At 42.3% G+C, this 12,182-nt stretch overlaps 1 protein-coding gene across 2 annotated transcripts in view; it reads right to left on the bottom strand.

Moving 5' to 3' along the window:
• CABLES1 (Cdk5 and Abl enzyme substrate 1) overlaps positions 1-11,963 on the bottom strand; it is a 37,647-nt gene extending 25,684 nt beyond the window's left edge. Inside the window, exons 1-3 of one of the 2 annotated variants that reach the window (XM_027638620.1) lie at positions 11,892-11,963; positions 9,502-9,594; positions 2,597-2,674 (exon numbers count right to left, since the gene is read on the bottom strand). In XM_027638620.1, coding sequence (XP_027494421.1) covers positions 2,597-2,674; positions 9,502-9,530 — 107 coding nt within the window. In that variant the 5' untranslated portion in view covers positions 9,531-9,594; positions 11,892-11,963. The remainder of the gene's footprint in view (positions 1-2,596; positions 2,675-9,501; positions 9,595-11,891) is intronic. The other variant, XM_027638621.1, reaches the window with a different exon arrangement.
• Between the last annotated feature and the right edge of the window lie 219 nt (positions 11,964-12,182).

Below are 12,182 nucleotides of genomic sequence, written 5' to 3'. Positions count from 1 at the left end.
CATGGTGTCCTTCCTTCTCAGCCTCAGCAAGTACCATCAGACTGGCCTTCTGAAACTTCAGGGAGAAAAACCTGTCATTCAGCAGCAGCAGCCTCTATGCTGCTCTGAGTACACTTCCCTTCAAAAGCCTCCTGTCAGCTTCACTCCAGTGAGCTGGCAGCTGCCCAGCTGCTGGGGAGGCAGATTTGGGAAATGTATTCCAAGAGACACCTCAAACTTCATCCTCTTGTGTATACTTCTATGGCTCTCCTCCCTGCAATCCCCAGACCTCCATTTGTATTAGTACAACCACTTAAAAGCATGGTTTGGAGATTTGAGAAGGGTTCTTGCTTCATTGTAGTTTGACCTCTGCATGGAGGGTGGGCAAGTGAGGGACACAGTCTGGAGTACACTGCTTGCACCTCACTGGTGAGGGGTGATGCTGTCCCATCCACCCTGGGCAAGTACATAGAGTTTAGCTGTGACTTCAGGAATTGTTTTTCACATGGGTTTTTATAATGGATCTGCTCCTGCAGTTATCTGCCAGCATAGATAGAGTACAGCTCTTCTGCACTGACTACAGTGCAGCAGGAGCTGGCAGCCTCCACAAAACACAGCTGTGCTTGCTGATTTCCTCACTGGCCGTAGTGCCTGTGAGTCAGAGCAGAGGTGGAAAAGCAGCAGCAGCTCCTCTCACATGGAACAGTTCTTCCTGCCTGCTCATCCATCCTACTGTCCCACTCCTGCCATGATTTCTCCAGTCAAATTTCAGATGTGCCCATGATTCCCTGTAATGATCTGTTTCTTTTTGTTAACTATTCAGTAATGTTTGCAGAATATAAACCAGTTGGGACATCTTGCCCGGGGACAGACATCGGCAATCCAAAGATTCAGAGAAAGTAAAGCTAAAGGATGCTGTCACTACAGTACTTCAAAAGAGCATCCGATGTCTCTCCCTCCTCCTCCTACACATCCAAAATGTGCAATGAAGTAAGCAAGCACTGTGCAGCCCGAACAGAGTGGCTACAGTTTATGCTATACTGCCTCATCTGTTCTTTGCTCCAGCTGTTCCTGGAAGGAGGTGCCACTGAATTGTTTCTCTCTTCCTCTGATGCTCTGGAAGAAAGACAGAGGGTTTTTTTTTTTAAATCTTGGCTTTTTAGCAAAGGAAACAAGGCTGGATTGTTGTGTACTGGCACTTGCTACCTTCTCAGCCCATACCCTTCTTGCTGTGCAAGCATGGTACAAGACATGACGTGCTGAAATAATACTTAGTTTTGCAGCTGGCCTCATTACTGCTATAATTTAGAAGGTATAACCAGTCATCAGCATTTCAAAATATATTCAGTTTTCAATAAAGAGGCAATTTCCACGGGGCAATGACCATAAATGAATGACAGTATACTCAAGAACAATGAGCAAATCTGCCAGTCTGTCAAGAATTTGCCTGATGTGTCATCACAATTTAATTAAGGGAAAAAATTTACTGCAAGAGACAGCAGGCCAAGTCAAACCCCCTACAAAGGTACTTCCTTCCTTTGTGCATTAAAAATAATCTCCCTTTGCTTTGAATTACTGATGCACAAGCAGCTTGTGACAAATCTTTCTCCAGAACTAAATAGATGGCTGAAAAGTATGAGCCAAATTCAGTTTTTATACATTGGATAAATTTGATTCTAGATGATTTTTGGGTCTTTCAAACCCACCTCAGTATATCAGCTGATTATTTTCCACAAATTTTGTGCCCTGCAGTCACTGAGTCAACCCCAACTACAAGGACTTCTCAGCTCTCTGGAACGTGGCCACGGCAGACACACTTCATTCCCCTGCCCCGGGGGCACTGAGCTGCTGCCCACCAGCACAGCCTTTCTCAGCCTTGCACTGCACCTCTGAAGGCATCCAGCTGGTTGTCAGAGCCTGCCAGGCAACATCCTCCAGCCAAATCCAGTTTCTTCCACTTCTGTCGTTTCAGCGGAAGAGTGAAAAGCCTTCTCAGTCTTTGGAGAACTACTTCATTCTGAAGAAACTTTTCTATCAGAGGTATAGTGTCTCAGCATGTCAAGGGATGCAAGGCAGCTGCGCGGACATTGTTTATACCAGCTAGGAACCTGTACAGTATTATGTTCAAAATAATCTGTTTTCACTGACTGAATGATCTGACCAATGGCTAAAAGTACAACAAAAAGGTATTCTGTTTAAATCCAAATGTTTCTTCGTAGTTCTAGAAATACAGATACAGTAGCACCATATTTGCATGGGAGAATGAGAAAGCTAAGATGACTTATTGAAGCTGTGCTGTCTAGAGTATTTGTTTTGTCGAAGATGAGTGAAGTCAGAAGAAACAATAAAAACAGTGCATTTTTCAAGAACATCAATTTTAGGAGGGTAGTTTTCTCTAGCTTAATAATCCCAGATACCACAACACATATAAATAAACTGGGGACTGAAAGCAGTAGTTTTAACCTGGTAATGTTCCACAAGGCAAACACACCTAAGTGCATTTATCTCTTTTCAGAACAGATATCTAAAAGCATTATCCTCCATCATGCTGTCGTCTGTTATCAGGTCCACATGCAGGCCCAGAAAGACTATGCAGTACATGTATAAATATACATACCCGACTTGGGTACAGTCTCGATATGGCAGCACTGAAAATATGCTACAGAAGGATCTTCTGCTGCTGATAAGGACTATTCTAAAATATAAAAGAAAATAAAAGAAATCAAAGACTAAAATTTAAAAATCCCACCACAATAAGCAAAGCAATAGATGTTACCACTGAGGAATTCATAATCATAAACTTCCATAATGAATGATTCCTCCCTCCTCTTTTTTATCTCACAGGAGTCATGCTATGGTGTCTTTACAGAAGTGCTGAAGCCTGTGCCATAGCAAATAAGATGTAAACAAGTAGTGCAGTCCCATCCCTTCTGTAGGCTTTCTAGGAAAACTACCTTGAATACATTACTTGGAATCCAGGATAGATGCTTTTCTAGTGAAAGGAGTCCACCCACAAAGGCATGGGACCATTCTGACAACTCACTATGATGGCTGAAACTAAACAGACAAATCCAGCAGCATCCCAAGTAATACACACCAACAACTACTGGTGATACACACCACAATTCTGTGGCTGACCTGGAGTCTGCATTTATTGGACAAAGAATTTCTGGCTGCTGGTCATGACCTTTCTCTGCTAAAGAAAGGACTCCCTTGATTTTCAGCTTCTAGTTCCTGAAATAGACTTCATCCACGAATCAGGCTAAGTCTGCTCTTGTCATAAGCTTTCAGATCCTTTCACTGTTTTCAAGGCTCCTCCTTGAGTCTTCTGGTTTTCCCCATCGCCCTCTTTTGGTCTCTGGGAATTATCACTGACCTCAGCAGTGGCACATCTTCCAGTCTTACCTTTAAGATCAGTGTCCAGCCCTCAAGACCTGCCAGCCTCTGTGCTCAATAATTACATTAGCCTTCTTGGTTATGATGTTGCATTGATACTCAGGCATGACTGATCCCACAGTACTCTGCCATTTCTCCTGTAGCCCAACATCTGTCTCAGTCACTGTCAGTGCTGAATTCCTCCTCCTGTAAACATGGCTTGCCTTTATTCCTCAGGAATTCCTTAGGGAGTTAGCTCAAGATTTGTTTATATGAAAGCATACATTATCTGCCTGCAGAGAGCTTATCTCAGAATCCAGGACACTCTTAGAGCAAAGGCCTTGTATTTTTAACCAGTCTCCAAATCTCTGCAACATCTGCAAAGTCACTGTGTGATACTGTCCTGGTTTCAGCTCTGATAGAGTTCATTTTCTTTAAATCAAATAGCTTGGAGGAACCTATCTGTTACACAGTCACACTATTGGCTTTAGCCATCAAGATCTGACATATTAGTAAGCAACATCAAAACCACCTTGAGGTGAAGACCTACTTTCCATAAAACAGCATGGACTGTCAGTAGCTACATTACTATACTTTTGGGAGATGCAGATTGGCAAGAAGCCAAGAGAAGCTTGATGAAGATGCAAGACATAAAATGCCAATAAATAACTGATTGTTTATAAATATACCCTCATTCCTTATTACCTTCAGGATGCTGAGAACTGTACAATTGTACCGACCCCTCTTCCCTCTAAAGTTGGCCAATAGGCTGCACCATGACAAATTCCTCTAAGTGATGGCAATTTGTGCTATTTTCTGACCTGATTAGCGTTAGAATTTACTGCTGTTTTACCTTTCCAAAAATCTCCACTTGTGGTCAAAATGCTATGACCTACTGCTATGTTGGTTGTCAGGGCTATTGCGCTTCCTTGCTCTGCTCTCCAACACTGATTTTTCTCACCTTGTGTCCCACAGATCTGTATGTGAGGATTTCACCTGAATTTTTCATCCTTTGTCCTGCACTGGCCAAAGTTGGACAAGAAACCCTAGGAAGATATTTTGTTCTTTACTATCTGAAAGCCAGCATAAGCACCTATAAATCCCATACCAGCTGTTATTAAAACACTGCTTCCTTAAGTGACCAGCTTAGTCATTGTTCTTGGAAAAGGTTTAGCTCCCCAAGAGAGCCACTGCACATAATGCTTGGAAAAATGCAGAATGATCGATTTTCCTTCTCTTGGATCATTCTGTTACAGCAATCCTATTTTCTCCCTCAGAGGCATGTTTAAAAGCAAAGGGGGATTTACCCTATAATAAAGGTGGGTTTTTAATAATAAACATGCACACGTGTTCAGGAATCTCTCCTGCAGCAGATGAAGTATGATTTCATTGTTGTCTGAATGCTGTAATACTGCTTACCTATGGTAAGTATCTCAGATTCTGTAAGACGGTCTCATGGTGCAGCAGTAAGTTAAAGAGCAGGGGGGAATAATTTTTCATATTTGAGAATGGCAATCCACAAGCAAAAAAGCCCTGACATATGATTAATTTTGTGCTTGCCACTGCTTATTGCTGAATGGTTGCTACTCACAACAGCTTGCTTGTTCACTGGAAGCCTTGTTTGCTGATGTATGAAACTTGGCACAGATTTCGAGGCTGACATCAGAAAGCATCTTTGAATTCGGAAAACCACAGTACCCACTAAGCATATTACCCCCCTCCCTCTGGTTGCTTCTAGAAATACAGCTCTTCCACCAACGCCCTACACCTCCCTAAAAATACCACTCAACTCCTAATACTTAAAGAAAAACAAACTGGTGCTTCCATGTCCACAAGTAAAGACAACAGTAGGAAGTTACCACAGAACTGTGTGTATCAGAAGGAATCAGACAAGAAAGGAAATAAAAAGCACCAGCCCAGCCTGTATTTTTTTTCAGATTTTTTTCCCTTGGGACCCAAGCATTGCCTCTCTTTCCACAAACCGGCGGACCTTCTTTACACAAAGATCTCCCATACAGAGTGTGAGAGGAGCCCACGGCCGGCACTGCCAAGATGCCACAAAAACAGAGCTGTTGGAGGAGGTTGATGCAAAACAGCCTTAGGAGCTGGACTGGAAGGAAAGTAGGGAAGGCAGTGGTCAGATGCTCATCATGGAGGGATAAACCAGCATTTTATGTAGAGGTCAGATGACATGCATGGTAACAAAAAAAATTCTGAAGACCTGCAAAGGTTTACTGAGCAGAAAGTCCAGAAACTTGTCACAAAGTTTGCTTTGGACAAGAAGGTATGGTGGAAGCCACTGCTGTTCAAGAAAACTGAATTATTGCTTATGGGAGAAAAGCATTTTTCAGCTCTTCAACAAAGGGCATCTATGATCCTGTGCAGCTCTGAATGAGCTCTCTCTGACATCAAAAGCAGGCTGAGAGTGAGTTTATGCGCCCTGATTCCAATTGTCCCACCTAGACATGTTTAGAATCACTTCATGAAAAGCTTTTCAGTCTCTAATTCTCACATTTCACCCAAAAGTTGTACTGATTACTAGGGTTCAGAGCAACCATTATTTTGCAAGAGAGTTCTGACAATGTGCAAAGGTCTAAGACTGTAAAAGCTAATCTTCCAACTTCTTTATGAGGTGTACGCTATAAAAAAACTTACTGAGCACAAAGTTCTCAACAGAATCAATACTTTGCTTGACTGGAAGAATAACATCTGCTTTCTTCAGTGTCTGTCTAGGTTTCATTGTGTTGCACCAAAAGGCTGTGATCAGGCTATGTGATATACACCATATACACCAATCACATGTGGAATACTGTAGCCTCTTGTCTCATTCCTGGTTGGTTGATATTTGACAGCCAGGGCCCTGCTGCCCAGCACACAAAGGCAAACACACAAATCACAGATGCTGTCTGGGTAGCAGCTCTCATTTTGGAGCCTCACAAATTCAAGGGCTATTAGAAGGTGGCTGAGGGGAATTATGAACTGTGAGGATGCTGCAAATAGTCAGCCTCTTGGACTGCATGTGTTGCATTTCCACAACTAAAAGGGCAGCAAAAGAGATCTTTCATGATGGTACTTGGCCTTTATTTAGATGTGTACACTAACAAAATAACTGAGAAAGTAATGGCATGGGGGTGGGAGAGGAACATTGTTTTACTGCTTTTTATATTTGCTTTATACGATAACTGTAGAAATGTTCTTGTCCCATTTTCACTATTAACTGTTTATTCAGCTGGCTCAGGTTGCTGTTTACGTGGCTTGTTTTTGCTAATCTTCTGTTTCAGGGCTTATGGAGGATATCACCAATAAGCCTGCTGAGTGAAGTGGGTAAAACCATATGCTGATGACTACCTGTGCTAGTTTGTATGTTACGGTTGACTTGTCTTTGTCTTTGCATGCAAAAGTTTATTTTGTGCTATTTTACAAGATTGCTTTGATAATACAGTCTAGGAAACCTAATTTTCTACTTCCTTTAATAAGCCACGTACTACAAATCCAAAGAAACCGGTTTAACCAGTGCACAGAGCTATCAACAGGAAGCTTTACAAGGACTAGCTGATAAGCTCTGATCTGAGCATAGGTGTTTTTTCTCTGTGCTAAACAGCTGAACTCTTATTTCAACCACAGCTAATCCTGCCTTGCTGCTGGACTGACAAAGGCTGGACCCAGAGCATCGTCACTCCACATGTGTCATCCACAAGGCTGAGAGGGGAAGAGCTCTCAGTGCCGCAGGAAAAGGACACATCACTTTACAGGTTGAGAGCCACAAGTAAGGGCAGTTAACAGAGAGAGGAGCTCTGAGCTATCACCCACACTGCAGTTTTCTTTGCTGTGACACTCACAGTCACAAGCCAGTGAAAAAATTACATGCTAGCTATTTTAAAGCCCAGTCACCAAATTCACCGCCCAAAAATATATTCAGTGTAGATGTTTTCAAAGCTGGGTTCCTCAAGTTAAGTGAAAGGCTGACATGCTGTGACAGAAGGGCCAGTCAAAGAGCCTGACTTCAGCCTAGTTCAGCACCTGTGTCCTGCACAACCATGCATGAGCCCCCTGGGACAAGGTTTCAGGCATGGAAAGGAGCCTCAGTAGGGTTTTCTATCCATTGCAATACTTGGGCTTCTCGGTGTCACAGGAAACTGGGGAGGACACAGCTTTAAAGGTCTTAAGGTACTCAGAAACACTGCTTGTGTTTCATTTTACAATGAACACATAAAGCAGATCCACCTGAATTTCTAGAGGTCCTTTTCATCCAGAATGCCTACTAACTTCAGTGACTGCAACTGCATCCAGACCCCTTAGAAAAACAGAGTCTGGGCTCATCTTACTTACTGCTAGACATAGAAGTGACACAAAGTGTTAACTTTATATTATATTTTTAGCTAATATCGTTGTGGTTCTACAACCATAGGACGAAAGCTATTTCCAAAACTATCTCTTATATCTGTATCTGCATTCTACATAAAGAGATCTTTATTACAACTGTGGAAATATTCTGGAAAACTGTCTGCTGATAAAGATAAGAAGTCAGTTGAATAACAGAAGCTTCCTCACTGTTTTCTTAACAAGAAAAATACTCAGTTTTATTGTCAGGCATAATGACTGATCTGTGAATTAAGATTAAATGTTGCATATATGCTACAAATACTTTTTTTACAAAACACGGAGAAAACAGTTTACTAATCAAATATTTATTCATTCTTTTGCAGATAGTATTTCTATCAAGTTTATGCACAGATTTTATACACACAGCTCAGAAATTATTCGTTCTCTGTGCAATTTGTATAATACCTTAGAAGTATTTTTTGCTGTAAGAAATTCCAAGAGCATACATCTACTTATGCACAAAGTGGACTAAAATTAGAGGTCTGCTTTTCAGCGTTTGATTCCACACGTGTTTGTTGTAAAGACAATAATCAGCTGCTACTCAGACAATAGTCGAGTCAATAGTTCTGTGTGTGTCTGATACAAAAGCTGTTTCTAAAATCTCTCAGGGTCACCTTCTGCAACATTTATGTTGATTACTGCCTTGTACTGTATTTAACTGTATGTGTGAGAATAAAAGTGAAGAAAATTTTTCTTGAGCCAAGTAACATCTACCAGAACTCAATTCATAAAACCTGTGGTTCAATGCAGTGTCAGTGGCAGAGCTTCTACTGACATGGTGCCATATTTGATGGAAGTAAAAGGCTACATGCACAAATCAGTCCACCAGAACATACGTGGTTCTCAGCCATGGCAGTTTTATGAGAACAGGTATGTACAAGGGTCAACGCTCCATGGGCCAGTTTAGTCTACGTGCAATCTCTTCAGGTAGCCCAGTTCAAACCTATTCAGGTTGGGAAGAACATGAAGAAAAAAAATCACGTGGTACATGGAGAAACTGTCTTTGGAAAAATCAGAGAGGGCAGGTATTTTCTTTACAAGCAGGGAGGAGCTAGTTTTACTTCTGAGCTGGATGATACTGCAATAAAGAATCCATTCTGCTGATGGGAACACCAGGCCTTTGCAGTAAGTGAAGTCCCAGCCAATTCCTGCTGTACAGGTCCCACAGGTGCCTGTGGCTGTAACCTGGGAAGTCCATGTCCCAGCTCGGGGTGTGCTGCAGTCACAGCTGCACCCCTCACACATCCCCTGGAAGACTCTCTGCCTACATCTGCCATGAAAACCAGGATCCCACACCTCACCTTGCCATGATCATCCCTGGCTGTGCATTTACCAACCGGCACTTCGTATCCACTAATAGATGCAGCTGAAGTAGCATTGAACCACTGCTAAACCCGGTCCAGGCAGGTTTGCCCATCTGTGTACCCCTCTCACACTTAGAACCTGGTAACACTCTCAAAGAAATACAACCAGATTATGCCTAGTTTACTCCAACAGCACCACAGATTTTCCTTTTATGCAGGTTATTTGCATTAAGGAGACACAGGTCTTAAGATTTAAGGGCTATAGCACTTCCATTGACATGTACTTCCCTCGAGGAAGGAGTGTGCACTGCAGCCTGCACCTTCACAGACTGTGTTAGAGGCCATCAGTATGTGGTGAGTGCCAATGGCACACTGTGCTCTTGCACAGGGATGCTGATCCTGCCCCTTCCCTCATGCCCCATGGATTGCCTTGCAGAAGCAGCCTTTGCATGCACAGTACCTGCCATTTCTGGTATCGTGTTGCCGCATGTTCTTGATAAAATGAACCTTCTTAAAGTTCTTTGGTCTGGGTGATCCTGAGAGTGTCCGACATCTGAAAAATAAATCAGTTGCGGGGGGGGAGAAAGAAAAAAATAGAAGTACTCAGTTCCCTGCTGTACAGCCAAGAAGTCTACACAAAAGCAGGAAGGAAAGACGAGACAAATGATTCAAGTCACCCTGTGTTAGGAATCAGCAAGAACAATAAAGACAATAAGTCTGGAAACTAGACAGCTCAAACAAAAAAAATATTTAAAATAATAATAAGAAAAGGCACCATTCCCCTCGCTTCACGCAAAAAAAAAAAACCATAAAAAAATCTCAGCAAAGTAAAACTTCCTGTAATCTGCCGTGACAGCTTAGCCCAAGCTTTCAGAGGGAAAAAATTAAACTAAGCCAAAACCTGGTAAATATGCAATTTTTCCACTCATACCAAAACCCACGCTTTTGTAACCTCCTCAGCTATTGATAAAGGAGCCATTAAGGAAAGTTCTTTCTTGTTTTAATTTTAGAAAGGTTTAAAATCTCCCATTGTCAAGGATAATTCTTATTTGCTTTTAACTCTAAATATTACTTTTCATATCCCTGATAGTATGCAAAACAACTGAAAATAAATTATCTCAGGAAAAAAAATAATTAATCTTGAAAACATTAAGCCTTAAATCTATTTTACATCTGAATGCACTTTATAAATTGCAGTTACAGAAAGAAATTGCCAGAGGGAGGAGAGATGAGACAAACAGCAATATCCTCCCCTCCCTCCCCCCCCTTGCCTCTTTCTAATCAGCTGAAACCACAGCGCATGTGAAAGCTCTCTCTGTTTCATCTCAGTGTTGTTTTGTTGCAAGGCATGGCAGGACGGGCAGGCACTGCAGATAACGCAACTCCTGTGCTCCCTGCACAGCCAGGGCTGCTGGACCGAGGCTGCTGCGTCCTCCACGTCCTCCACGAGAGCTAAAGGACAAGCATCCTCTGCCGGCACACAGGATGAGTAGAGCCCCTCCGCATTAAGCTTCCCTAAACTATTTTTCCATCCTCTCCTCTGCACAGGCAGAGTTCAGCAGCTTCTCAAGCCGGAAAGGTCCTTTTGTTGGACTGAAACCACAGACCACTGGTCCCAAGCCACCAGGGACTGCCAGTCCTTGTTGCTGTACCAAAACATCACCACACTGCCCGGGCACACCCCGAGAGGGAGGACCCCATCACTTTGCCTTTTCTGCCTTCCTCCTGTTAGCAAAATCCTTGAGATTCCCTCACCCTCTGGTTGCAATTAGTCTTGTTAGCTACTTCACAGGAAAATACCAGCAAGAGAGACATTCTACCACCAATTCCGCAAATTAGCAAGTAAAAATACTGCCTGGCAAACCATACTTTGTTTATATCTTTTGCCAATTATACATGTTTGAATCACTTACGAGAATGCTTCATAACATGCTGGTAAGCATGCAACAGTAAGCTTTGTAAAAATAATCAAGCCTTGGTAGTAGGCCAATTGGTACAGCCTCTGCTATTAAGTCTTTGCTTCGAGGTAGGGAGAGACAGCCAATCTGCATGTGGATAAACAAGGCTATAGGCTAAACACCAATTTAAACCAGCTGAATTACAGGTTCTAAGATAAAGAGTCAGTCCAACTTAGGCTGCTGTCTTGATGAACAGCTGACCTGGAAGGATTCCATGCACTGGTTGGATTACTGACCAGCCAGTTTCTGAACTGTTAAGCAGTTGCTCCATTTTGCATTACCCTTGAGGATTGCCTAGTGACTAATTACTGTGGTCCCCAGAGAAGTAAGCTGTGGTCTCCCAGATGCAGAAACAAAACTGCACTGAAGCTGCTGATATAACAAGGATGAGGGCAGATTTATTAGTGGGGTAGCAGTCACAACCCTACCAGCCAACATGCAGACAGTAATGCTGGTAACCAAAATAAGATTGCATGTGCCGAGAGAACACACAGTTAAAATCCATAAAAATTAAAAATACTAAAAATACCAGCCTTCAAAAACTCCCTACAGTAAACCATCTGTACTTACTTTTTTAAATGTACCACATATGTTAGGGGCTAGCCATTCATATTAGTGACAATTATACTTTTCTGTTAATCAAATCTGACATTTTAATTCCTGACATTTCACTTAAATACTGACTTTTTGTTTAATGACCTAAAGCCAGGGAATGTGTAATTCATATCACCTACAACCTTGCAGGGTATTAGAGGTTTCAACACTTTTACTCACTACGAAGAACATCTTAATGTGAAGACCCAGCTACTTTTCAACACGGGGAGGGAACAGCAAATCTGTCCATGCATGTGCTTTACAGACAAGAAGCCAGAGAGAGAGTAAATAAAATGACCTCCGCAATGGGGCATTTTCCTCGATGTCCTCCAGAGTCTCCAGAGAAGATCGCTGGGAGATCAGCCGACGTCTGCAGAGAAAACAAAACACAGAACATCACCACTGATTAGAGGGCACGAGAAAGTCCCCAGAGAGTCTCAGAGAGATTTAGTAAAGATCACAAACCACCCTTCACTAGCCAAGCCATACCTCTGGATATTAATAAATTTTGTTCCATTCTGCTTCCATTCCAATCTGTTTGATTCCAACCAGAAGCAAACTTACTCCAAACAAGCTTCTACAGCAAAAC

Source organism: Corapipo altera, unplaced genomic scaffold (assembly GCF_003945725.1).
Source record: "Corapipo altera isolate COAL_440 unplaced genomic scaffold, ASM394572v1 49, whole genome shotgun sequence".
Classification (NCBI taxonomy): Eukaryota; Metazoa; Chordata; class Aves; order Passeriformes; family Pipridae; genus Corapipo; species Corapipo altera.
The sequence above is the reverse complement of the archived record's forward strand: the minus strand, read 5'-3'. Positions and strand labels throughout refer to the sequence as shown.